Here is a 26074-nt window from a genome sequence, read left to right as displayed (position 1 = left end):
TGCGTTAAATAGAGGTGCTTCGAAGAAAGCCAGGCTAGTTGTTGTTTCCAGTCTTTATGCTAAGTTAACTGTTTTCCCTTGTTTCCAGCCTGCATGCCCCCCCCCCCCCCCTCCAACACGCTCCCCCACCCACCCACGCAACCTGAATTGCTAATGAAGTGTCATGTGCTTCTGATTGGCAGAGTACCGTTGACAAGCTCATTAAGAAGACCAATTTGGCGCTGGTGATCGGCACGCACTCCTGGAGGGAACAGTTTGTGGAGGCGGTCACTGTCAGCGCAGGTGAGATGTGTGTGTGTGTGTGTGTGTGTGTGTGTGTGTGTGTGTGTGTGTGTGTGTGTGTGTGTGTGTGTGTGTGTGTGTGTGTGTGTGTGTGTGTGTGTGTGTGTGTGTGTGTGTGTGTCAACAGATATAATACTGCAGGGAACAAGCAGCTGTCATGAGGAGCCTTGTGTCCCCGATAACGACACAGTCAGCCACTCTATACCTGGAGGGGGGTGGGGATGGGGGGGGGGGGGACCAGCACTCATGAACTCATAAAACCACACAATGCAAATAAAAACAACCCATGCTAAAACAAAAAGACAGCAAAACTAAAATACAAACAATCTACACTGCAAAAAAAAATGTCTCACTCTCTGCCTGCACACGTTCCCCCTCACTTTCATACTTTAAAGTATACTTTGAAGTTGATTTAAATCTCTTTAATGTTGATTTTTACTGTCTACCCACTAATGTCCACATGGAGAGACGTTCTGTGCCAACATGCAGATTCTTCTCTTTTTGCTAAAAATTGATTTTATTTTTTTTAACTAGCAAGTGCTTTCTCTTATTTTTTTTTCTGGCTTTGTTTGGGATGATATAAATATTGCTGCAAGCTGAATTTCACTGCAGGAGAAGTGCATCTATTTTATTAATTTCAAATCCAGCTTTCAACCTACAGCAGCTCTTAAAAAACGAAGGGTTTTGTCCCGAGTCACGCGATGATGTCAATGTGAGCTACTATGTTAAAAAGGGCATCATAAAAACACTTTTTTGCATAAAAAAATTTAACTGCGTGTTGGCCTGATTGTAATGGCAGTTTTATTTATTGCAGTTAGAAGAGGCTTTAATATGTAAATGGTTTGGCAGGAATATCATGTCAAAATAAGTCTACTAAATCTAGTCTTGGCTGCAGAAGCCTCACACAAAATGAAGGAAGACAAACAGCAAGCTGTTCCTAAATACTGTTGATCTGAAATCAAAAGGCTGACCGTGTTTTGTTTTTTTTCTTTCAGAATGAATTAAAGTCGCTAAAAAAACATTCACAGATCGACTTCACAAACTGCACAACCGTAAGAAAAATACAAATTACTGACAAAGTCCCGATGTCAGTCACCGTAAAAAAAAATGACTGTTCAAACATGGACAGGATGGCTGAGTGTTCTTCAGCTGTGGAGGTTTGGTGGAAGTCGGTTTTGTAATTGAAGGCCTCCATCTAGTGGAAGTAACACTTCACTGCAAGCAATAATTATTCCACTTTGCTGCCAGTCTTTGGACTAAAAGTCCGTATTTACCATCTTTGTTGAAGTTCCTGCTGCAGCCGTGAGTTTCACGAAAGCTTCAGTGACTCTTAATGTTTCCTCCAGGTGACGGTGACGATGACGACGAAGAGGGGCGCGAGGGGCGCCTCCCGTCTTGTTACGACTACTTCATGCATTTCCTCACCGTCTTCTGGAAGGTTCTGTTCGCCTGCGTGCCGCCCACGGAGATCTGGAACGGCTGGGCCTGCTTCTGCGTGTCCATCTTGGTCATCGGCCTGCTCACCGCCTTCATCGGCGACTTGGCGTCGCACTTCGGCTGCACCGTGGGGCTGCGGGACACCGTGACCGCCGTGGTGTTCGTGGCCCTGGGAACTTCGATCCCAGGTGAGATGAAGATCCTTTTTTTTTAATTAATTTAACCGCGTGAGAGCGTCGAGGTGACGAACGTGACACGGGGCCAGATAGTTCATCTGACGTTGATCTAATGAGAGACGTGTCCCCAGATAATAAAAGTGTTTATTGGACTTTAATAATTATAATCTCCAGAAGACGATCCACAAGTATGTGCCGTGATCGACGAGCGCGCAACATTTACTCATCTATGAGGCTTTTTCACATCTGTGGATCCCTTCCTGTCAGTGAGGACGACGTGACCTTCACATTCGTGGGTTAAAGTCAGAAACAAACATCCATACAGAGACGTCGTTGTCCATCCGTCTCCGTCACCTTCGGCGAGGATCGATGTGCACGATTTTCTCTCCCCGCGTCCTTTTTTTTTTTTTTTTTCTCTTCCAGACACCTTTGCCAGCAAAGTAGCCGCCATGCAGGACCAGCACGCCGACGCATCAGTCGGAAACGTCACCGGCAGCAACGCCGTCAACGTGTTCCTGGGGATCGGCGTGGCGTGGTCGGTGGCCGCCGTCTACTGGAGGGTCAAAGGGAAGGAGTTCAGGGTGGATCCGGGATCGCTGGCCTTCTCCGTCACACTCTTCACCATCTTCGCTTTCATCTGCATGGGCGTGCTCCTGTTCAGGCGCCGGCCCTCCATCGGCGGGGAGCTCGGCGGCCCGATGTTGTCCCGCCTCCTGACCACCCTGCTCTTCCTGGGTCTGTGGTTCCTCTACATCCTCTTCTCCAGCCTGGAGGCCTACTGCCACATCACCGGCTTTTAAAAAGGAGAAATTGAATGTTTCTAGAAGAATACTGCACAGCAACACGCATACATACGTTACAACCCTCAGTCCATACGGTCCCTCAGCCCGCAGGCGTCCTCGTCTTTGATGCAGGGACACTAAACACACACACACACACACACACACACACACACACACACACACACACACACACACACACACACACACTGTATGTACGCATGTGTAAACAGATTATTACAAACAAGCGCACAGTTTACTGGAGTGAGGAAGAGTGAAAGGAAGTGTTTGAGGGGAAACAGAGAAGTGTGAATAAAAAAAAAGGTTTTCTGCAGCGAGTTAGTCCAGCGAAGATGGAGAGCGGTTGTGAAGGTGAGAAGAAGGTCGGGTGAGCCTCCGGAGCGCTGCTTCATTCTGTGGCAATCGTTGGTTTTACTTTTAAAATCCGAGGCGGGTCTTTGGTGGCACCGGAGGATCTGGGCCGCAACATGTTTCCATCCGAGTCGCAACGAAGGAACAAAAGATCTTTATTTCCTTCAACTTCCTCTCGGTGTATTTACGGCTCTGCGTCGCGTCACCGAGGAGGCGGGGCGCGAATGTGGGGGGAAAAATAACGGAGTGGAATGTTTACAATGACAATAACATAACGTTTGTTTACTGCAGGAGGTTCTTATAAAGTGGTGATGCTTCTAACACGCTGTGTAAATAGAGGCGGTTCTGTAAATAGTAAAAAAAAACAAAAAACAAAAAAAACTGTACATATAGAGCGTTGTGTTTTCAGGGGCCCGACGGTGATGCCTATGACTGCAGAGGTTAGAAAGAGTGTCGGGGTGGGGGGGATCTCCCACAATGCATAGCAGCTATTCTGTATGGAGTCAAATTTAGAGAAGAAAGTGCAAACGAGACAAAAACAATCCGGTTTCTGTTTTCTCTGTAAGAAAAGCTTCGTGATTCGTGCCCAGGACTGAAAAGCCGCAGATCTCAAACAGTAGAAAACTTATTAGTGATTTTAGGCAACATGCTCAACAGAGACTAAAACAAATCTTAACTGGTCCCAAGAAACAAATGAAAAGCTGCTAAAAAAAATAAATAAAAGTGTTTAAAGAGCATCCCTCCACCAGTCTGTTTACTGGATGGTTTCCGTAGTAACAGCCCCCTCTGACTGAGGTTTGTATATCAAAAGGGTAATTTTTTTTTTGCATGTATAGTCAGATACAGAGCATATTGACATTATACGTCACACACACATATATATAATGCTATGTAAAAAGCGAACGACCACCTGTAAATGACATCGCTGTCAGCTCAGAGAACAGAAAACTTCATGTTACATCTTTGTGTGTAAAGCAGTGAGAGAAGTTTCGGTCAGGACAGTTTCCTCCTCAGAGGGAGTCAACGTGTGCAGCCTGATTTAAATGTGGAAACCAAACGGACTGCAAACACCGAACTCCAGTCGGTCCTCGCTGCGTTATTGTGGGGAGGTGACCGACCGACCGACCGACCGACCCGTGACATGTGGCATGTGTCCTGACGGGACTGTTCCTTTTACCTTTCGTGACAGCAGCATGGGCAGACCAAACATGCACGGACGGTCGAACAAGACTCAACAGTGTTAGCTCACTTTAAAAAAAAAAAAAAAATTAAGCTTATGAATCCACTGAAGCACGATTCAAGTCATTTAAAAATGTTATTCCATCAACATTCAGTCGAAAGCATTTATTAGGACACGAGCTCCTGATCGACACTAATTGGGCTGCAGGATGCTCGCCTACAGCACCATGATGCTTTGAAATAGCAGACAAAGAATGCCTTAAGGAAAACACTCAAGTAAAAATCTAGTATTTAAGGTCTCAGCTGTACAAACTGCCCAGGCTGCACTTTTTTTATGTAAATAAAACATAGTGTTGTTGTTGTTTTTTTCTTTAGTCGACAAACTGTTAGTTGTGCATTACAAAGAAGGGGAGAACTGTTTCCACCGGTTTCTTGTCCTGTTGGAAGGAATCGTTTGTAATTTCATCCATCCATCTCTGCTCAGAGCACAATATCAGTACCAGACGATGCTAAAAACAAATAAATAAAAAATTAAAAAAACTTTCCATTTTAATGAAAAGTCTGTACATTGTTTTTAAGAACTAAATAAGGTCTATCATCTATTCCAAATTCTCCTGTCATCCGCAGACGTGGCTTCACGGTGTCTAAACGGACACGGGAGCAGCAGTGTCATCGTTCAAATCAAAGGCGCCGCCTATGAAGTCATAAAATCGCAGATCAGCTGATTTCAGTGGTAAAAAAAAAAAAAAACACATCAGGAAAACCCCTCGAGGCGCGTAAAACAAATGTTCACGAGCTACTGAAACTACCGGCTGCTAAATAGACTGTAAAGATTTAACCACGTGCACACCTCCGGTTCGCTGTGTCATTTGCTCGCTGACATTTCCGGGCCATTATACTTCCGACACTTGAGATACGGTGAAGCTGGAAAAGTCAGCGTGTGAAAAAAGAAAATGTCACAGCGAACGTGTCGAGCATTGCGCAACATCACGGTGTTAACAACACGCTTTGACTGGAAACTTTAATGACTGTAATGTCTCATTAACTATATTTCTATGAGGGCGTCGCGTTGCAAACATCTCACCCACAAATGAAAAGTGCTAATCCAGTGGAATTTGTTACTGTTATTACTCTACGTGATAATATCAAGAGAGATCGGATTCGTTTACCCAAACTGACTCAAACTTTATAAACTTTCTAAAAAAAAAACCAATTTTGTATCTTTTCCTTGCAGATCCAGCCAAGGTAGATTTTTTTGTACTTCTAAACGATGTTTAGAATAGTATCGGTATATAAAGTTGGTAGTGTAGTTTACGTAGTTGCTGAATTTAGTGGATTAGATTTTGATATATTTTCCACGTTGAGGAAGCTCCCCTTTAACTAAAGTCAACTAAGTCAAAAAGCATTATCGCATCTAATTCACCGAAGCACTTTGTCTGCTTACTTGTTTGTGTTCTTTATGTATATTTCCTCATGAGATCATTGATATATTTATTTACAGAAGATTATTTATCGAAGGAGAAAGCTGTGCCGCAGGTCCTTGACGCGAAACAGTTGGGAGTTTATTTCAAGGAGCGTGGTTTCAACGTGCAATACGGGAAAAAGTTCGACCGCATCTTCTTTCATTGGCGGCTGTGATCAGACCTCTCAGTTCGCATCCTTTTATCTGCTGCAGTGTTTCGTGGTACATTTCTTCACCCTGTCCTCGTTGAAGGAGGAGTTTTTGAGTGTAAAGTAGCATGTTTACGTGAAGAAACGGTGCCGAACGTTGGCCGGTATCATTGTCAGTCTCGGGCTGTTTTGTAGATCGAATGGAGGCCGGGGGTCGTCGGTGGTTTGTGTGTGAGGTTGTACAAATTAGTTTACTCACTAAACCAACGGGTGGGACCGGGATTACACGTCTGACACACACACACACACACACACACACACACACACACACACACACACACACACACACACACACACACACACACACACACACACACACACAGGTCTGCTGAACTCTTGAGTTATGGATTGCTGGGTGAAAGACGACCAGCTCCAGCAGGCCCGGAGTGGATCGCCTCAGATTTATGCTCCCGGTGCACAGATGTGACCCAGATGTGACCCAGATGTGGCTCAGATGTGGCTCAGATGTGACCCAGATGTGGCCCAGATGTGACCCAGATGTGGCCCAGATGTGACCCAGATGTGACCCAGATGCGACCCAGATGTGGCCCGGATGTGACCCAGATGCGACCCAGATGTGGCCCGGATGTGACCCAGATGTGGCTCAGCAGCCCCAAAACAACCCACCGAACTGTCTACAATGTGCCGACAATGCTCCCCGTTTCCATGAACTTCTGTACTAACCGTCGGGCTTCGGGCCTTTGATGTTATGTAGCTAGCTGTGATGTCTCCCCCCCCCCTCCCCCCTTCCTCACCCACCACTCCCTTGTGTGTGTGTCTGTGTGTGTGTGTGTGTGTGTGTGTGTGCACACGCTTCCCCTCCTCCGTGTTCCCCTGCACATGCATGATGAGTCCCTCCTGGATTCGGTGGCGACTGCTTACTTGTTTTGTTACCTTGAGAAAAGAGAAGCCGCCGTGTCGTGTAAATGCTTCATCTGCAAAAAGCAACTTCCCGGGTCATCTTTTTGTTTGTTGGTGTTTGATATTTCTGTCTGTGTTAGTGTTCCTCCTCCTCCTGCTCCTCCTCCTGCTCCTCCTCCTCCTCCCATTGGCTCCCTCCCCAGGTCTTCTTGCTCTTCAATGTGTCTCTCTGTGAAGTTGTTTCCTGTAATGATGAAAATTTCTCTCTGCCTGAATCTTTGTAGGGAAATAATGACCGAGTTACTACGATATCATGTGATAGACATATACATTTATTCGATACTGTAATAAATTAAGTGAAGATATTTAAGTTTTTTTATGAAATGCAGAAAATAAATTCGTAGAAAAAAAAATGACAAGCTGTTTTTGAAAACATGGCATGAGGTGTAATGTGTTACTGAAAGAAAATTAAGGTCTTTAATCAAGTTAAGTTGACCTTATTTAAATATAGTTTATTTATTTTCAAGGAAAAATGTGTCTGGGTCGTTATTTTTGTACTAAATGAGGAGAACTCAACATGACTGCAGTCAAAGTGTGCAAAATGAAATAAAAATAGCACACACACACACACACATCATGAACAGGGTCAACAAAGAAGTTGTTTTATGTTGCACAAGTTATTTTGTAGAAGAATATTTAGTATTATAACGTGATACTACAGAGACCTGATGTAGATCATTAATTTGCAACAGTTTTAATAATGCATTAATTGTTAGAAATGAAGCCAGTGTTTTATGTCACTGTCCATCGAAGGAATTTGGGTTTTGAAACGTTGGTCCTTGTGCATCTGCCCTGGACGGACCAATTCTACGTGTTGTAGTCCCTCGTTGAGCCACTAGATGGCACTGCAACCCCCACAATTGTATATACCAGTTGAGTTAGGTCAATTTAAGATACATGTTTGTAAATCAAACTTATTTATTATTTTTTTTATAGCATCAATTTACTGATAATTTTGCAGTTTGGACTAAGAGAACAAGAATTGAAGGGCTTTCACTTCTGGCTCTCGGTAACCGTGGTGACATTTCTCACTATCTTTGCAAACAAAACAAAAAAACATTAAATTTATTCACCAAGAAAATACTCAGCAGATTGACCCGTTATGAAAAAAATATTATTATTTTATATATAAAAAGATATAAAATATCCCCCATCTCAGACAACAACAACATTTGTATTTTTTTAAAGGATCTTTAAACTTCTTTCATTAATAAAATGGCACAATGCTATAAATGTTCTCTCTAAAACTTTACCATTTAACTTCTGATTATCCGTCTATGACCGTTTCCGGTTTGTCGCTGTATTTTGAAAATACTCCGCCGGAAGTGTCCCCAACAGTCCTCGCTCGAGCCCCCTTTGGTGCGCAGATGCGGAAGTTACGTCTGTTGGTTCCTGCCGTCCAACCTGCACCAAAGACATGTGGGAGATCCGCTAATGTTCGTCTTCGCGGACATTTAGCGAGTTCGTGCCGTAAAAAAAATAATAATCATAATAATAATCGCCTTTAATTTGTTAAATCCCACCGTCCGGTTCGGTTTGAGACGAACGAGTCTGTTTCGGAGCGGAATCGGGAAAACAGCGGGAACAGGTAAAGGCTAGCTAGCGCGTGCTACCGCCATTGTTTGTGAGCGGGCGGAGAGGAGGGGAAGGCCCGGGGGGGCTCCGACGGGGCACCGGCGAAGACATTTACTGTGTTTAAACAACAAACAAACAACAAAATAATCATAATAATAGTTAGGTATGGGGAGATCTGCCTGCGTCCAAGATGTGATTTTGTAAAAAAGGCTCCGTGCTGCCGGCTGGACGTCACTGAGGACGGTAGAAAAGACATGAAGGTGTCCCCCCGTTGTTTTTGAAGACATGTCCAAAAAGGGGGAGGGGGGAGACGTTAACGGGCTTTACGACCCCCTCCTCCTCCTCCTCCTCCTCCTCCTCCAGTATGTCCGGACGTCTCGTGTCATTCAAACTGAGTTAATAGACACTGATTTATTTTTGTTGATTTTGTTGTTGTTTTTGTTTATTTTTGTTGTCAGCTGGTACCAGAACACCAACATATTACTACTTTGTACGCCGTCTCATGAGTCTACGGACCGGTTTGCCCTGATAAATAAACAAATAAACAAATACAGACCATATAAACGTACTTCTGCTGGGACAGATCTCCTGTGTGGACAACTGATTGGTGTATTTGTGGAAATGAGGCTTCCTTTTAAAATAAGTCGTGTTTATTTATTTTTTTTGCTTTGCATTAATTTTTCATGAATTACCAGTTGGATGTTTCAATTAAAATGTTATTTATATCGCGCCAAATCACAACACGGGTTATTTCGTGGAACACGTTAGAAGAGGCAACGGATAATAAGCAGAAACTACAGGAGAGAAAAAAAAGCATGAATTTAACCAGATGTTTGTGAGTCTACTCTCTCTACAAACTCTACTTTAACCCGCTTTTCTTTATTTTATTCTTTTTACGATTCTCCCAACAGACGAGAAATGTCATCGTACCATTCGTCCTCCCGAGGTTCGTCTCGGGCCACCGACTGCAAAGTGTATGTTGGTGACCTCGGCAACGGTGCTGCTAAAGGAGAGCTGGAGCGAGCGTTCAGTTATTACGGCCCGCTGAGAAGCGTCTGGGTCGCCAGGAACCCGCCCGGCTTCGCCTTTGTCGAGTTTGAAGATCCCAGAGATGCAGAAGATGCTGTTAAAGGAATGGATGGAAAGTAAGTACTCGAAATACTCTTCGAGTGGAAGACATTTAGAGGACGTACAACTTGTGTATCCCATCGACATCATGTCTGCTACTTAAATTTGGAAACTGTAAACGAAAATAAGTAATAAGTCAACATGTAAACAAATATAGATTTTCTTGCAGACCACCGCAGGAACCGAAATCTAGGACTAGTCTTACTCTTCTTCTTCTTCTTCTCAGGGTCCTCTGTGGTTCTCGTGTTCGTGTGGAGATGTCAACCGGCCTCTCCAGGAAGGGCCGTGGGCGCCCCAGCCGGCGCCAATTCGACCCCAATGATAGGTGTTACCAGTGTGGGGACCGGGGCCACTATGCCTACGACTGCTACCGCTTTAGCAAGAGAGGCCGCCGCAGCAGCAGGTAAAGAAATACGACCTTTCTCTTTTTTCTTTTCTTTTTTTTTCAGGACACATTTGCTGTTTCCGCTCACCTTGCTCATATTTTGTTTCTCTGACACGAACAGTATTTGCCGCCTGCTATCATCAGAGATCCGAAGGCCGATAAACCCGTTTTGTCTTTTCGTTCCAGGTCTCGCTCCCGTTCTCGATCCAGATCCAGGTCCCGGTCCCGGTCCAGGTCCCGCGGTCGGCGCTACCACTCTCGTTCTCGCTCCCGCAGCCCCAGCCGGTATGTCAGCACTGAAACACGGACACACCTCAGTGCACGTTAACGGGAAATGCTGGTTCTGGGAAGTGGATTACAAAATGAAGACAACATGCAATCTTAAATTTGGTAAATAAGTGGTGCTCGAAATGTTCATGGAACTAGAACTTATCCAGTCATTTGGTTTCATGCTTCATGGAGTTACCTTTTGTGTCTCACATCAGTTTAATCTCCTCTGTGACTGTTGATTCTTCACAAAATCAGATTGATTTAAGTCACTTTGCAGACAAGAATGACCTTTTACATTCTGGCTCTTCACCGAAAGTGTCCACGTTATTATTACAAGACCCGATCGTTCATCCACAATTTATTTTGAACTTTATGCTGTGATATTCAGTTGAGCTGTCCGATGTTTACATTGGTCAGCCCTCGTATTTATCCTCTTACTGCTCTTTATCAGGAGCCGACGCAGATCTCCATCCTACTCCAGGCGCAGGAGCAGGTAAGGATGCAGCTCGTTAAACTATAATTGACCTTAATAATAGTTCATTCAAGGTTCTGCTGCTTCTCCAACAATTGTGAGACACGTAGCCGCTCGTCAATCCAGTTCTGCAGAAGGATTTGACAGAGGAAGTGATGGACGATTGAGTTTCTCCCTCGGAAAGCAATTAAGTCCTTTTTTTTTGTATCCTAACTCTGGTTGTCAACGCCTCAGGGGTTGTCGCTGTTCTCGCCGAAGTTAAATAAACTGCTCTGCCCCCTGTGACATTAGGTCTGGCTCCCAAGCCCGTTCTAAGTCCAGGACTCCAGCGAGAAGGTAGGTTGACTTTCTGCAGCTTTTATTTTGAAACACACAGCCGTTGTCATCGCAAACCCCAAAACACCACAAAGTGTTTGGCTCCTTTATGTTTATGCACATGAAAGCTCGCGGGTGCCTTTTAATTTGCTAAGCGAGCTTTTTGTTTTGTTTTGTTTTGTTTTTTTCTGCGTGTCATCAGCGCTGCTGTTTTGAACCAGTTATTTTATCGTATCATTTTGCGACTCCCCATAAATCACAATTTTCAGTAGTGACTTGGGCTAAAATGAAGCTTTTCTGGGCTGTTTTAAGACGTGGACGTGAAATTGAAATCAACTGCGAAACATTCACAACATTTCTATTTTATTATTGTAACTGAAAAGAACAAGATGGAACATGACTGAGTGAGTGTGTCCTGTGCTCTTCTACGAGGTTTCCTGCTGCTGTACAATGCTGAAACGAAAATGAAAAAGCATTTTTCTTTTTCCCCCCTTAGTCGCTCCAGATCTCGGTCTCGGTCCGGATCTGCACCCAGAGGACGCTCCGCCTCACGATCCCGCTCACGATCTCCTGCAGCCAACCACAAGAGGAAGAGGTAAATCCTCATTTCAGACGTTACTCTTTCATTGAAACTGGGCGTAGGCAGTCTGACAAGTTTCTAATGCTAAGTTGTTACAGCTGTCAGTATAAGATATATTCTAGATGTAGAAAGAAGCTCCAGTTAGGTCTAGATCAACCCTTAGATTTATTTGAGATATGTTGTGTTCAAAGCGAGGGTCAGTTATGTTCTCCACGTCAGCCAGAGTGAGGGACTCCATTCTAGGCCAGGGGTGACTATAAAATAGGCCGTCCTTCCGCCCGGGAGGACCATGCTGCCGCCGCCGCCGCCGCCGACCAGCCGCCCTGAGACTGCGATGAGATGGACGGCGTCCGAGAGCACCATACCCTCCTCAACGTAGAGATCTTCTGCCTCTGCTGCCGGCCGTTAGCAGAGTGGGTGGGGTACAGGACAGGGACCTGAGCCCACTGTCTGATCTAGGGAGAGTAGTAGAAAGTGATGAAAGGTTGGATCTCTCTCTTGTGCTCTTTTTTTTTTTTCTTTTTTTTTCTTTGAAGTCTTGATGGCATGTTTTTTTCAGCACTGTGTAACATGGATCCCACTTGATCCTGAAAAAAGAGAGCACACGAAAGACAACCCCTGCTCAGCCTGTAAACTGTTCTGATTCACAGCAGCTAAAAACCAGTCAGATGCACTTCTAGTAATAGTAAGAGAAACAAATCTTTACTTGATTGATTGATAAGTGTTAAAAATGTTTTCATTTTTTTGTTCTTGAATTCTAATTCCCTATCATGAATTTGGCTAGATTAAATGAATCCTCCTGAACAATACTAGCTGTGATCAGACAAAACGACACCGTTGGTGTGACTTGCGGTAAGCATCTTTGCAGCACAGTTTTGTTTATTTTTCATATTTTCTTTAAAGCGTGTGGTGGGAGCTGATCACTGCACTGACACCGCAGCTGATCCCAGGCCCAGGGTCTGCCAGCTGGCGGTGTGTACGTCCTGCGGGAGGGTGACTAAGCGCTGACCTGAGATCAGCCTTCGCCTGCATCTGGTGTTAGACAGCGAGAAAGAGGTCGACCTACCGACCGAACCCCTCCCCACAGTGAATGGGTGACTGTCTGTTCAACCGACGCACACGCTCAGACGAGATCAGCCCGCGCACACATACAGTCGTTCGACTAGAGTCACCCAGCCAGCCAGCCAGCCAGCCAGCCTTCAGATGTACCAGAGGGCTGATCCACACAGATCAGAGTTCGACCTTTTTAAATCCAAAACCTTCCTACCAGACCCCCCTACCTGCCAGAGTTCTTCAGCCTCTGACTTAGCTTCTGAAAGTGAGAGAAAAGAGCTGACGAGAGATCAGTCTTCAAGAGCCTCCCAGCGCAGTGTCTCTCCGAGTTCTAGTCATCCGTCCTTCAGTCCTTTCATCCTTCGCTTCTCTGTACTTGTTGTATCTGCCACTGTCTCCAAAGGTAATAAAAAATCAACCCCCCACCTCACCCCACCCCACCCCCTCCCCTGACAAGCTCATGTTGATGGTGAAATAAAGTTTTACAGGCTTGCAAAGAAAAATGATTCTTAGGAGCTAAAGTTGAGCCTTTAAACAAGCATGTTCAGAGTACGAGTGAGCGAACGAGTGAGTGAGTGAGTGAGCGAGTGTGCAAGACAGGAAGCCACCTTGACTGTTAATGGGCTGATATCTCTGGGGAGGCTTTGTCAGATAATTTGTTTTTTTTTTTGTGCCACACCTGTTGCCACATCATTACCATTTAAAGCCACTTTTCTGTGTTTATAGCTGTTAAAGGATAAAGTCAGAAATTTGAAGCAAGTAATGAGACAGCGTCAAAAGTCTTGACGTTTATTGGAACTGTTTTTTTTCCTTTTCCCCCCCGGGGGTTTCAGTTATGTACTTTTGAATCTCAGAAAGACTAGGCGAATGCAACACTTTTAAGATACAAATAATCTGTGGCTGATGACATGAACCTTGAATACGGGAGGTCAGAGGGATTCAGACAGTCAGGAAATATCAGTAACCTGTCCAGTAATGAATGAACTTGTAAAAGTTGTAATGTAGAGCCTCCTTCCTTTCTCCCTTGTGGCAAGCTAATTCCTCTCCGTTTCTGTTGCAGTCGTTCCCGTTCAGCAAGTCCAAACCGAGGTGCAACACCAGCAGACTGACCGACAGTGAAGAAGACTATTAGTTCCCCTCCCTTCCCACCCCTCCTCCCCACCCTTTACCCCACCCTTTACCATTCTCCTGATCAGACAGACCTAAAAACCCCTGCACCCTGTCTGCTTTTACAGCCCTCCAGCAGCTGTTTTTGTGCATTTGTCTGTCCAGTCCCAGTCTTTCAGGTTTCAATTTTCTCACTAGGATTGTAAGTCTTTGCGCAGCCTCTGATTGTTCCGGATGTAGCCAGGCACAAATTAAAACCCGTTTTGTTAGGGATTGTTTTAAATGTCGCTGCGTCGGACATCTTCTCCGGAAGTCAACGCAGCAAGTATACGAAGCGGCACCTACGTTAAGTGAATGCTGCGACTTGATTTTTTTTTTTTTTTTTTTTTTTTTAGCAGTTATTTGGGCAGCTCATAAGAAGTATATCACGGTGCGAGATGGCAGATTCGGTGCAGTTCTTGTGGACGAGGACGCTGCATTGAGAAACTGCCTTTTATTTACGAGGCTAAATCTGAAAAATATTTTTCCCCGTTAGGAATTGGCATAATGATGTATTTTTCTGTTTTGCACTGCGATTTGATGCTTAAAATGCTGTTAAGTTCCCACTCATAATGACAGAAAATAGTTGCTGGCCTGCATGCCTTTAAATATGATGTCACATTCCTTTTGTTTGTTTTCCTGCTGTGTTGAACTTTTGATTTGTTCTCGTGACTTTGGTTTTAAAAATGCATACAGTGATTACATTTGATTTCTGTGATGGCTGCTTCAACAGTTATTAGCTGTTCCTGGCTTTTATGGTAAGACAGTGGCAGTTTTATTTTTGAATAAACTTATTCAACACATGTCAATGGTGGTTTGTTTCTTCTTACACATCTAAAACATACCGTCAGCTGTGTGTTCCTGATAATCTCCCTATGTATTAATTTTTAATTGGTGAAACAGTCATGCATCAATGTTAGACAGTATTACTTTACAGTAAGTGTTTATAGACTATAGGCCAATTAAATAATTGGCCCCGCCAATGTACATGGGAGCAAGACAACCACACTGATACTGATGACAACAGGTTTTGTTTTAGCTTTGTAGTTTTGCAAGAAAAGGCTTATTTTGTCTCCTTACAATTTAGTGATTATTTCCCTCTTTGTGCTTGTTTTGCACCTCCTTATATCCCACTGTTAGTAGGTTTGCTCTCTTTAATGTTCCCAATGACCTTTAGCTGGTACAGCCCTGACTCTTTGGGCCACTGGTCAGTACTCTTATCAATGTACATTGTTAAAACTCTTTGAATATTAATATTTGGTCACTTGTTTACTGCCAAATTACACTCCAGCAGAGACCTCAACGAAATACAAAAAAAACTCAGTCACCAAACTAAAGACACAAGTCAAAATAATGAAGAATACTCTTGTGTATGTATGTATATGTACACACACACATATATATATATATATATATATATATATAATGCGTGTGCGTATTTATAAATAAAATACGTAGGTTTTGGATGTATGTCTCTTTAAAACCTACTTACACTTCTTGCCCAACTATTGGCTTAGCGCTCTTAGTCGTAAATAGATTGACGGCCGCCTCGGCCAATCGCAGCACGGCGTGTCGTTACAATAGGCGTGGCAACGAGAGCCTGGTTTTTCTTGACTTTCCGTCCATTTCAGTTCGTCGTCACTACCACGATCCTTTTTAACCGGGACAACATGGCTACTGCAACGAGCCGTTACTACAGCGAAGACGGCCGGGCAACGAAACGACAGAAAACCGACGGAATGGCTACGGTGAGGCGGTTTCTCTGCGGCTGGCGCGAGGGATTAGTATAACGTGCGTGACGAACGCGCCGGGCTCGGTTCCTCTATTTTTTGATTGTGTTTTATTTGATCAATTGCGTCGGATGGAAAAAAAAAAAAAAAAAAAAGAAGCGTCACGACGCCTCGGCAGGTCATTAAAATATATCCCCGAGGACCGAGCTGTCCGACGTAATTCTTCACCTTAACGGTTTTATTTGACGACATTTTATGGATTTTAAGTGTCGCGGTTCGTAGCGGGGGACTCCTCCGGACGCGGAAGCCCGACCCGTGGCTGTGTTGCAGCCGCTGAATGGGCTCGTTGGAGGGCGGTTTCCCCGACAGGGCCTCGCCGGAGCCCGGCTTTGTTCTCGCGCCGGTGACGTTAGCCGCGTGCTAGGATAACCGCGCGTCGTAGTCCGGTGACGGATCCGTGTAAAAACCCGCCGCTTCTTCATTTTAATTTTAATTATTTCATTATATATACACGTAGGATAACGTCTTTACCCCCACGGCTGTGTGTTACAACCAATCCAATAAAGTTAAAAACAAAAAAAAAACCCATTGCACGGAGAGCGCCAGTGACTCCCCCTCCACCGTCCGAGGCTGATCCGTGTTTTGATTGAAGCCGAGCAAGACTCAAAACACACAATTAAGAAGTAACTCAGTGTTGGCGGTTATTTCTGTGATTTGTTTCTAAAAAATAAATATCCACATAAATAGTATAAAGATCTGAATGAATTTTCTCTTTGTATCCCGAGTCATATGTTCAGAAGATACACCCTAAAATATAATGAAAATGCACAACTTTTGCCTGTAGATCAAGTTGCCTTAGAGGCCAGCAGGTCGGACAAGTAATTGAAGATGTTTAACACTTTTATTTTTTATTCTCCCAACAGGGATATGAAGACCCACACAAAACCCTTCCGTCTGTGGTGGTGCACGTCCGGGGGCTGGTGGACGGCGTTACAGAGGCTGACCTCGTGGAGGCTTTGCAAGAGTTCGGAGCAATCAGGTAGAAAAGAAAAGAAAAGAAAAGCAGCTTAATTCTGTTTAAAGAAAAAGAAGCCCTTTCCACATTGCAGCGGGTGACGCGTACTTGTGTTTCAGCTACGTGGTGGTGATGCCCAAGAAGCGCCAGGCGCTGGTCGAGTACGAAGACATGAACGGCTCCTCCACCGCTGTGACCTACGCCGCAGACAACCAAGTGTACATCGCCGGCCACCCGGCCTTCATCAACTACTCCACCAGCCAGAAGATCTCCAGGCCGGGAGACTCCGATGACTCTAGAAGTGTTAACAATGTTCTTCTGCTGACCATCATGAACCCCATCTACCCCATCACCACGGTAAGGACCGACAGCAGAATAATGTCATAATAATCCTATATTAACAGGCCTTATTTTGTTCCACCAAAAGGAAGAAAAATAAAAATTATTGACTCAAAAGTCTTGCGTTAAAATCAGATTTAATGATAAAATGAATTAAACCTGACAATGTTGTTGTGCTTGCTCTGATTTAACATTTTGTGCTGCGTGTTATTGTTTATCTCAGGATGTCCTCTACACTATCTGCAACAACTGTGGGCCCGTGCAGAGAATCGTCATCTTCAGGAAGAACGGCGTCCAGGCGATGGTTGAATATCCTTTGCAAAATATATTTCAACAACATGATAAAACATTGTTTTTAAACTCAGAAAACTGCCACCAGTATGAAACTGCTGCAAAATATGTACATCCTGATAGTCAAAGGCATTTCTGCGTTCTCTGCAGGTATGTTCTCATATCTGTGAAGGGTTTAAACTCCTCGTGTAACAACACAGCAGCCTGCAGGGTTTTTGTTTTTTTCTTTCTTTCATTCATTCTTCAATATTTTCTAAAAAAGGATTAGCTGTTACTTTCCCGCCCTGTCCTTAACCCTGATATTACGTTTGACTCGGTGCAAAGCGCCCAGAGGGCCAAAGCTTCACTCAACGGAGCCGACATCTACTCCGGCTGCTGTACCCTGAAGATTGAGTATGCAAAGGTACGACTGGAGTGTTTATGAACTAAATAGTTCATACTTAACATACAGGCACGCAAACTATAATTAAAAAAACGTCGTACAGTCACCGTCTTGAGTAACATCTCGTGACACTTTTTAACAAACGTAAATTTGTCGAACATAAAAACATCCCGCGCTTGTACTCTTATAAACTTTTTTTTTTTTTTCAGCCCACTCGCCTGAATGTGTTCAAGAATGACCAAGACACCTGGGACTACACAAACCCCAATCTGGGAGGCCCAGGTAAAACCTCGTGCACTAAATCACCCCAAAGCATTCGCTGAGCACCAGCACATGCTTTGTAGCCTGAGAAGCCGGAAACCGGTCGGCACCCCTTTTACTGCCGCCGCGGGGAGTTTCAGGCAGCAAGCTACTGGGAATATGGGGGCAACACGCTTCACTGATAATGCTACGAGACATCCATTTAAAAAAAAAAAAAATCCCTCTTTATTGTAGTATTTGTTTGGAAAGAGTTTGTGTGGCATTATGACTGAAGTGTTACCTTTTTAGGTCTTGGTACAAATTAAGGTCAGGGTTTGTCAAAATCAGGGGCATGAAATCCTCGTCCTGTGAGGCGGGCAGGAGGTCAGAGATGAAAACTTTCCTCTGCTGTGGTGGGACTGGCAGGAGCACATTTGCAGACACAAAGATGACAATCAGCTGTGTTGTTAGGAACTTTTTAATGGAAGGAAACGGTGTTTAGAAAGTCGATACGCGAGGGCAGTAATGTTGTTCCTTGTGGCATGTTGTTGTTCTGGTTTACCCGACTAACAGTAATTGATATTATCACTTAGGAGGAAACACCAGACTTAAGCCTAAGTCGTTTTCCAAACGCAAAAAGGACACGAGTGCCAAATCCTTAGAGGCAATGTTTAATTATATTATCGTATTCACAAAAAGGCTAAACACAAACCATTAATCTTGATTTGATCCGGTGATCTCGTAATAAAACAATGAACCGTTCCTGAAGGACCCCCAGACAGCCAAGTAGTCCCAGTTACTTCAGACCCTCTAGTCAAAATACGATCGGCACAGTTTCAGTGAAATGGGTTAATTACGCGGCGTTATCGGTTTGTTTTTTAATCCACCTGCAACGGAAGTGACGATTTAAAAAAAAAAAAAAAAAAAAAGTTTTTGGCCTGATTTGAAAAGTTCATTATGTTTCTCTTAAAACCAGTTGCAGTAAAAACTTTTCGGGAGGTATGAACTGTTAATGCTGAGCAGAAGAATAATGGGACTTCATGGGGACTTTGTGTTGGTTCCAGTCGAGTGATGAGTGTTTATTATCTCATCACACAAACCTGTCGTGTGTATGTTTATCTTTTTGGTTGCATTTGCTGTTCCTGCCTTCCTCACAACATCTGTAAATTTAGAAGTTTTTTTTTATATGTATATCTATTGGCATCTTAAATATTTTATTACTATTATTTATTTTCCAACATGTATTCAAACTTTGACTTGTAAAGGCAGTCGCTGGAAACTAATTTGCTTGCCACCGAGGCTGATCCTGGTCTTTCCCACCGTCATCTTACCGTAACATTAAACTCTTCCACTCGGTTTGTTTATTCACTTTCACCACCACAGATTTCTGTCGAGAGTCCTGCTCTTTGCAGCTATAATGGGTTTGATGTAAATTTGAAAAGCAGAAGAAAAAAAAAAGGGGGGCTCCGACAAAGACGAATTGGCTTCATGCAGAATTTCTGTTTTGTAGTTTGGCTAAAAAAATAAAATAAAAAGGTGAGAAACGGGAACGGACCAGCATCAGTTAACAGGCAACCTGCAATCTGTCATCTCCTGAAAAACATGCACAGGAATTATGTGCTCAGAGGGAGAGGCCAGATACATGCTGACAACATCCTCACGCAGCAACCACCATCTCAACTAGCCACTTCGTCAGTGAGGACACAATCACACAGAGGGCCCAATGTCCCCCTGAGACACAAGGGGGATAAACTACAAGGCACCACCCATCCAACATGTCCACGTAGGACTGATATACCGCTCACTCCTCATCTCGGCCACGAAGACACGTGTAGAGGGTGGGGATGTTTGGGCGCTGAGCTACACTCGGTCCCTCCCCACTTTTTTTTTTTTTTTTTTTTTTTTTTTTCCCCGCTTTCGTCCTCGCACAAGTCGAATGACACATTGAAGCGGGCCAAAGCCCGCATCGACAAAGCCCCACTGTCTACACCAAACGGAGACTGATACCAGAGGAGACACAGCACCACCCAATCAGAAGGTAGTGGCAGACATCTCTCACGACAACAGATGATGCACACTGATACTCACCAAACAACCCAAGAACACATTTTTTATTTTGAACTTTTTCTCTTTTTTTTTTTTTTTTTTTTTTTTAAACAAACTCTCGGCTCTTCCCGTACAGTTTTGGGGCCGCGTTGCTCGTCACGCTTTTGTTGACACGAAAAAACAAACAAAACAAAAAAAACATTTCGAGCGACACACTCGCCGCCGCAGTACCCGACTGATCCAATAGACGACTCACACCCTCGAATCGAGCTGTAGCCAGTCACACTGGAGTCACCACAAGACAACTGATGAAGACACTGCTGACAACACCATCAAGCACACTCAGAGCCCATTCAGGCCCATTTTTTGGTTTGACCCCCTTTCTGTGTTTTCTCCCCTTCCTCCAACATGGATCTCAGCTTTTCTCTCCTCCTCCTCCTCCTCTCTCCTTATTTCCTCATCTTCTCTCTCCCCCCTCCTTTTCTGATTTTCTCTCACTACATGCATCCTTGTGTAGCTATCCCTTTTTTTTTGAGTGCACCTATTTTTTTTTCTCTAAATATATTAAAAGTCTCTAGAACCTGTGTAACGCCTTCCATGTGATGCAGGTTTGGCAATTTGCGGCTAAGAGGAGCCAGCTTCCCAACTGAAATGTGCTCTATGGCAGCCTGCAAGGCCTACCAGTGGGCGCTAAGTGGACTTTTCCCCAAAACGGAACAAAAAGGATGGAAACGCCAACCGACCCCACCCACCAATGGGCATTTCAACTTGATATAACCAGGGAGTCGATCCTGAAGCGGAGACTTGTTTGCCCCCCCTCCCCCCTTCACTCCTCCTCCACAAAAGAGGAAAAGGATAAGAGTATGGGATGAAATGAGTTGAGTGGTGGAACTACTGCCGCAAATGTCTTCCTCCCTCCCACTGTTTGTTAACATGCAGTAAGTAACTCGAGACCCTCCTCAGGGAACATAACTGCACAGCACCACAACACGACTCTCCCAAAAAGCCCAGCAACCAACATCGCCACACAAGACAGACATGACTCCACTTTTTCTCCCCTCATACAGGCTGTAATGTCTCTTCCTGGAAGAGGCGGGTGGTTGTGGTTCTGACGAAGCCTGTTTCTAATGTCACTCAAACCTACTGTATGTTTACCTGCTCTTGTCTTGTCACCCTTACCTCCCCTCCCCCACCCTTCCCCTTTCGTTGGCAGTTTAAAGCCATCGGTAATTTCCTCTATGTGAGGCCCCTGGACTTGTAATAGTGTCTCTTTTTTTTGTTTTTTTGTCTTCATTAATTGGGAGTAAAGGTGTGAACTTGCCGTTAAATCGACCCAACTTGTTAATTTCCTGCAAAAGCCAGCAGAGCTTTTCATCTGCCGGCCACAATGGCTGCTGGTGTCCAAATTGCCCGGTTGGTCGCCTGCAGAGGCACCACACCATCCGCATTTCAGTTACATGTCTTTTTTTTTGTCAACCTTTATTATAAAATACTTAGAGGACAGGGAGTCTTGTCATGAGTGGTTTTACTGCCCTCGCCTCACATTTTATTTTTTTTCTGGGGTCATTTTTTTGACTTCACTTACCCAGTAAAACTGTAACTCTGATTAACCTGGTTTCCATTCTGATTGTGTATGATTATTTTGTACCTGTACAGATGGTGATGCAGATGGCAATGGGAGCAATTCAGGTGTGTGAGAGTACAAACTTATGTGTTTTTTTTTAAATTTAGCCATTTGTGATACTTGATTCAGTGACTTTTGTGTGCTTGTCCTTACACGTTTCACTTCCACCTCATCGTTGTCATTTCCCTCCGGTCTTCTGTAGATGATAAAGGTTTCCAATTCTGGATATTTGTTTTGTTTTTTAAGGGTCATTTCCTTCGACCCTAACAACGGTCTTGCCGTCTTGTTATATTCTCAAGCCTTCATGGCGGTCTGTGCAGGTGTTGTTCTTACAGGCCAGATGAAATGAATGTCTCTGTACTAATATGATAAAAAAAAAAAAAATTACTTTAACAAATTATTTACAGACTTTATGGTGTGCAAATCTGAGACCGATTTTGGTGACACGATGGCAGTTCATCATAATACATATTTAATGCTCGGGCAGCTCATTGTCACGTAAAGATTAGAAACCACTTCTCGTTATATTTACCCGTCACTTTGTTTTTCTTCTTTTTTTTTTCTCTCTCCCTTTCTTCTCCTCTTTTTCTTTTTTTTTTTAAATGTTTTCCCGTTCTCATAGACGACGTTAACGCCAACCCCAACAAGCGCCAGAGACAGCCCGCTCTGCTGGGCGACCACCCTCCAGAGTACGGTAAGAGGAACCAAGAAAACACTCTTAAAATTTAAAAAAAAAAATCAACTCTTTTGTCCTGTAAAAGGTAAAAATAGCTGCTTCTGTTTATTTCCTGAAATACATTCAGATGAGACAGTTTGGATAATTAGACTTGATGTATTCAGCTCCACACGGTGCCTTTTTTTAAAATTTTGCCTAATTGGCCTTTTCCCGTCATTCTTCAGGTGGTGGTTACCATGGCTACGATGAGAGCTACGGCTCCCCGCCCTACGAGGGTCGCCGTATGGGTCCACCGATGAGGGGGCGCGGAGGAAGGAGCTACGGGCCGGGCTACGGCCCTCCTCCCCCTCCCCCCGGCGAGTACGGAGCCCACGCCGACTCTCCAGTTGTCATGGTTTACGGGTTGGAGCCGGTCAAGATGAACGCCGACCGCGTCTTCAATATCTTTTGTCTCTATGGCAACGTGGAGCGGGTCAGTATCTGACAGAAAACGAGTAAATTAAAAAAAAAAAAAATTTGCTAGCCGCTGATATTTGCAAGCTTTTCATCCTTCAGTGTCGTCGTCATACCAACAAACACACATGCAAAGGAGGTGTGATACTCAGTTCAAGTATATTTATGATTTATTTATTTTTTTAAAGATAAAGGCGTCTGTTTTTGGAGCGAGCAGCAGATGTGTCACACTTCCACAAATAGTTGCACCTAAAATATCTCCGTTTTATCTCAGGTAGAAACGACATGATGACGTCCTCATCGGGGACAAAATGGAGGTTGTAAAAAGACAAATTTCATGCTGAGTAACACGGGGTTAATAACTGAAAAGGACTCTTTAAAAAAAAAAAAAAAAAACATGTTTATTCTTCATGTGTCGTGGCTGGAACTGAGTAAATATTTACTACCTCAAAAATGCAGCCAAATGAATCCATCCATTTATAACCAAACAACTTTCCCCGAGGTTGTTATCTCAAACCTGAGATGATGCAAACCGGCCAATCCTGTCTTTATTTCACCCTTTGGACAGGTGAAGTTTATGAAGAGTAAGCCCGGAGCCGCCATGGTAGAAATGGGAGACTGCTACGCAGTAGACCGAGCCATCACTCACCTCAACAACAACTTCCTGTTCGGACAGAAGCTGAATGTGTGGTAAGTTTCAACTCGAATGTAACACGATGACGGCAGATTGTTTTGAGATCCTTTCTTTCTTTTTTATTTAAACTGATCCGTCCCCCTCCGTCCCCCTCCGCCCCTCCTGCAGTGTGTCCAAGCAGCAGGCCATCGTCCCCGGTCAGTGCTACGAGCTGGAAGACGGCACGAGCAGCTTCAAGGACTTCCACGGCTCCAGGAACAATCGCTTCACCTCCCCGGAACAGGCAGCGAAAAACCGCATCCAGCACCCGAGCAACGTGTTGCACTTCTTCAACGCGCAGCCGGACGTCACGCCAGAGGTTTTCTCTCAGGTGTGTGAGGAGGAGGAGGAGGAGGAGGAGGAAGAGCAGGACCTCTTTGTGTTCGTGCTGTCAGTGTATTTAAAATCAACAAAGGAAGTTCCTCATGAATGTTGATCTCGTTACAGATTTGTGAAGAGATCGGTGTCAAGGGCACCGTTAACGTCAAAATGTTCACAGGAAAAAGTAAGTTCTTTAAATCTTCACTGTGTTTTAAAAAAAAAATGCAGTTATTTATAATGACCTTGAATCCCCAAACAGGAAGTAAAACTATTTTTGTACATCTAAGTTCTGTATTTATAGCTCGTGTTTCAGAGCTGATAAATTTAGAAGTCAATCTCACCATTAAAAAAAACAAAAAAAAACAGGATAAATATTCAAAGATCTCCACATATTGTTTTAAAAATATCTTTCATAATGCGTCGTGTAATTCCCGCCACCAGGTGGCGCTGCTCCCAGCGATCGAAGTGCTTCGGGTCTGCTAGAGTGGGAGTCTATCAACGATGCCATGGAGGCGCTGGCCCTGATGAACCACTACCAAATGAAAAACGCAAGTAAGTACCGGACATTTTTTGTTGTTGTTGTCATTCAGCCAAACATAATAAACAAAAGCTCCTTCCTCAGTCGTGTTTTCGAACGCAGATTTACCACGAACTCTTCTCAGTTGAAATGTTCCCTAACCTTTTTGTCTCCTCTCCCCAGCTGGTCCTTACCCGTACACCCTCAAACTCTGCTTCTCCACCGTCCAGCACGCCAACTGAGCGCACCGCGTGGAAGAACCGACATCGGTCCGCCATTCCCATGTTTCACGTGAACTTGAGACCATGACTGCTTGCAAAAAACAACAACCCACACACCTGGGGAAAATAGATTTTCCAAAACTAAAGTGTAACTTTATACAATCCAATCGGTCCCTCGGGTGTAAAGCCCTCATATTTGGTATATTAAGCAGATCTAATGAATGCTCACGGGCATTTATATTTTGATATTTATGCCCCAGATGTGATTTATAGATTATCAGTCCCTGTGTGTCTTCAATATTCAGTTTTCCAATTTACTTTTTTGTATTATGCTTATCCAGTAACCTGACATTGCATATTTGAAAGAACTGGCTTTAAAAAGCTCAGGTGGTTCAGCGGCAGTTGGACAACATGTTTTTGTAAAAGTTGTCTTTTGGAACTTATATTATTATTTGTTTTTTTCTTTCCCTCCCCTTGTTGTTTTAATTGCTGTCTTTTAAGTTCTGTCTCCGTGTCTGATATACAGATCGAGAATTGTTTTTGTTCTTAGAAAATAAAACAAAAAATCAATTTAAAGTTGGACCATCCTTCTGAATTATTTGTTGTATCTTATCCCGTTGACCTGCCAGGAGACTGAATTTTTGGGTTGTTATATTCTGATTGGTTTAGAGTCCACAGTGACTGTAGACAGTTAATTATGTGCTGATTGATTTCTACTGTGAATCTTTGCTGAAACAATATATTTCCCTCTGATCAGAAAAGCAATTTTTTTTTCTATTGATGCATTTATTAACTGACACTCCGCAACTGGTGCTTACTGTAGCACTGACCACCTGATTTAATAAAGTGTACGAGATGATGAACAGCACCACAGTCTACAAAACATTCATTACGATTACAAATTGATATTGAGTTTTGTTTTGTTTTTTTAAAGGTGAAAACATTTTTTTTTTAAACTACAATGTCACGACCCGGCTTAAAAGCCTTGACAAAAACTGAGGAGACGAAGGCCAAACAAAACTACTTTATTTAACGTCCTAACTTGTACTTGCACTAAAAATAATGAGTTCTCCGTATCTTATTACTATAATATATTATTTACCCGTCTATTAACACTACACAACAACATGCAGAGCTCCAGCACCATCTAGTGGAGAACAAAACAAACCGCGGGGATATTTAAGACGAAGCAGACTGTCCTAATGTAAACTGCTACACGACACCAACATACTTCCCTTAAATAATCTATTAACAAATTGGTCTGTTATTTGCACTTTCACGTTTCACAATTTATTCTATTTGTCAAAATGCAAAAGCTTCTGCTGTTCACACTCCAGACCAGCAGATGGCAGATGTGGATGTTAGTGTCACACCACAAGCAAACAAAAAAACGGGAAGTGATCCCAGTGCTGAAAACACGATTTGTGTGTTTTTACTTCTTTTTTTTTTAATGATGTGAATCTAACTCTTTTGCCTGCAATATAATTTAGTTTTCGTTCAGTTGAACGTCTGTTTGGTTTTCTGTCATTTGTAGTAAGTTAAAGTCGGTGATCTTTAAATCGCTTTTGATATGTAAATACCGCATTGCATCACGGGATAGGGAAAGCAGTATTTTATCTTAAAATATAAGGTGAATAATGATTGTGGGCTTCGGTACAAACCCTCTTCATCTACACTGACATGGTGTGGAGTCGCAGCCTGCGGTTTTGGTTCATTTGTAGACGGTCAGCACCGGCAGTCTGCCCGGTTTGTGTGTGAAAGACTTCCCCGTCGGTGATGTGTACAACTCATACTTACCTGGCAGG

General features: G+C 43.6%; 3 protein-coding genes across 10 annotated transcripts in view; all 3 read left to right on the top strand.

Annotated features, from left to right (window-relative positions):
• Nucleotides 1–7290, top strand: part of slc8a2b (solute carrier family 8 member 2b) — a 106819-nt gene extending 99529 nt beyond the window's left edge. For all 6 annotated transcript variants that reach the window (XM_069718275.1, XM_069718277.1, XM_069718272.1 and 3 more), the window contains 3 exons: nt 183–282; nt 1629–1907; nt 2319–7290. In XM_069718275.1, the coding sequence (XP_069574376.1) occupies nt 183–282; nt 1629–1907; nt 2319–2695 (756 nt within the window). In that variant the 3' untranslated portion in view covers nt 2696–7290. The remainder of the gene's footprint in view (nt 1–182; nt 283–1628; nt 1908–2318) is intronic.
• A 902-nt stretch (nt 7291–8192) lies between these two features.
• On the top strand, nt 8193–14544 carry srsf7a (serine and arginine rich splicing factor 7a). Of its 3 annotated transcripts, none has more exons than XR_011311822.1 (9): nt 8193–8405; nt 9304–9537; nt 9747–9923; nt 10092–10190; nt 10627–10668; nt 10939–10983; nt 11459–11557; nt 12446–12636; nt 13656–14544. XR_011311822.1 is itself a non-coding variant. In XM_069718255.1 (8 exons), the coding sequence occupies exons 2-8, from the start codon at nt 9311–9313 to the stop codon at nt 13702–13704; spliced, it is 738 nt and encodes a 245-aa protein (XP_069574356.1). In that variant the 5' UTR covers nt 8193–8405; nt 9304–9310; the 3' UTR covers nt 13705–14544. The 3 variants fall into 3 exon arrangements, 1 of the variants encoding a protein (XP_069574356.1); XR_011311821.1 differs by having other exon boundaries at nt 12446–12998; nt 13656–13736; XM_069718255.1 differs by lacking the exon at nt 12446–12636.
• An 835-nt stretch (nt 14545–15379) lies between these two features.
• On the top strand, nt 15380–25137 carry LOC138632600 (heterogeneous nuclear ribonucleoprotein L-like). Its single transcript, XM_069718300.1, has 14 exons — nt 15380–15489; nt 16395–16510; nt 16606–16843; nt 17049–17134; nt 17423–17519; nt 17708–17780; nt 21441–21473; nt 22031–22102; nt 22309–22556; nt 23106–23227; nt 23340–23541; nt 23658–23715; nt 23973–24083; nt 24232–25137. Exons 1-14 carry the CDS (start codon nt 15412–15414, stop codon nt 24288–24290), a joined length of 1593 nt encoding a protein of 530 aa, XP_069574401.1. The 5' UTR covers nt 15380–15411; the 3' UTR covers nt 24291–25137.
• The last annotated feature ends 937 nt before the right edge of the window (nt 25138–26074 follow it).

The sequence above is a fragment of the Brachyistius frenatus genome, unplaced genomic scaffold, assembly GCF_029030835.1.
Source record: "Brachyistius frenatus isolate BFR_SWC_R1_liver_20210118 unplaced genomic scaffold, ASM2903083v1 Contig_189, whole genome shotgun sequence".
In the NCBI taxonomy this organism is placed as follows: Eukaryota; Metazoa; Chordata; class Actinopteri; family Embiotocidae; genus Brachyistius; species Brachyistius frenatus.
This window is presented reverse-complemented; position numbering and strand designations above follow the sequence as displayed.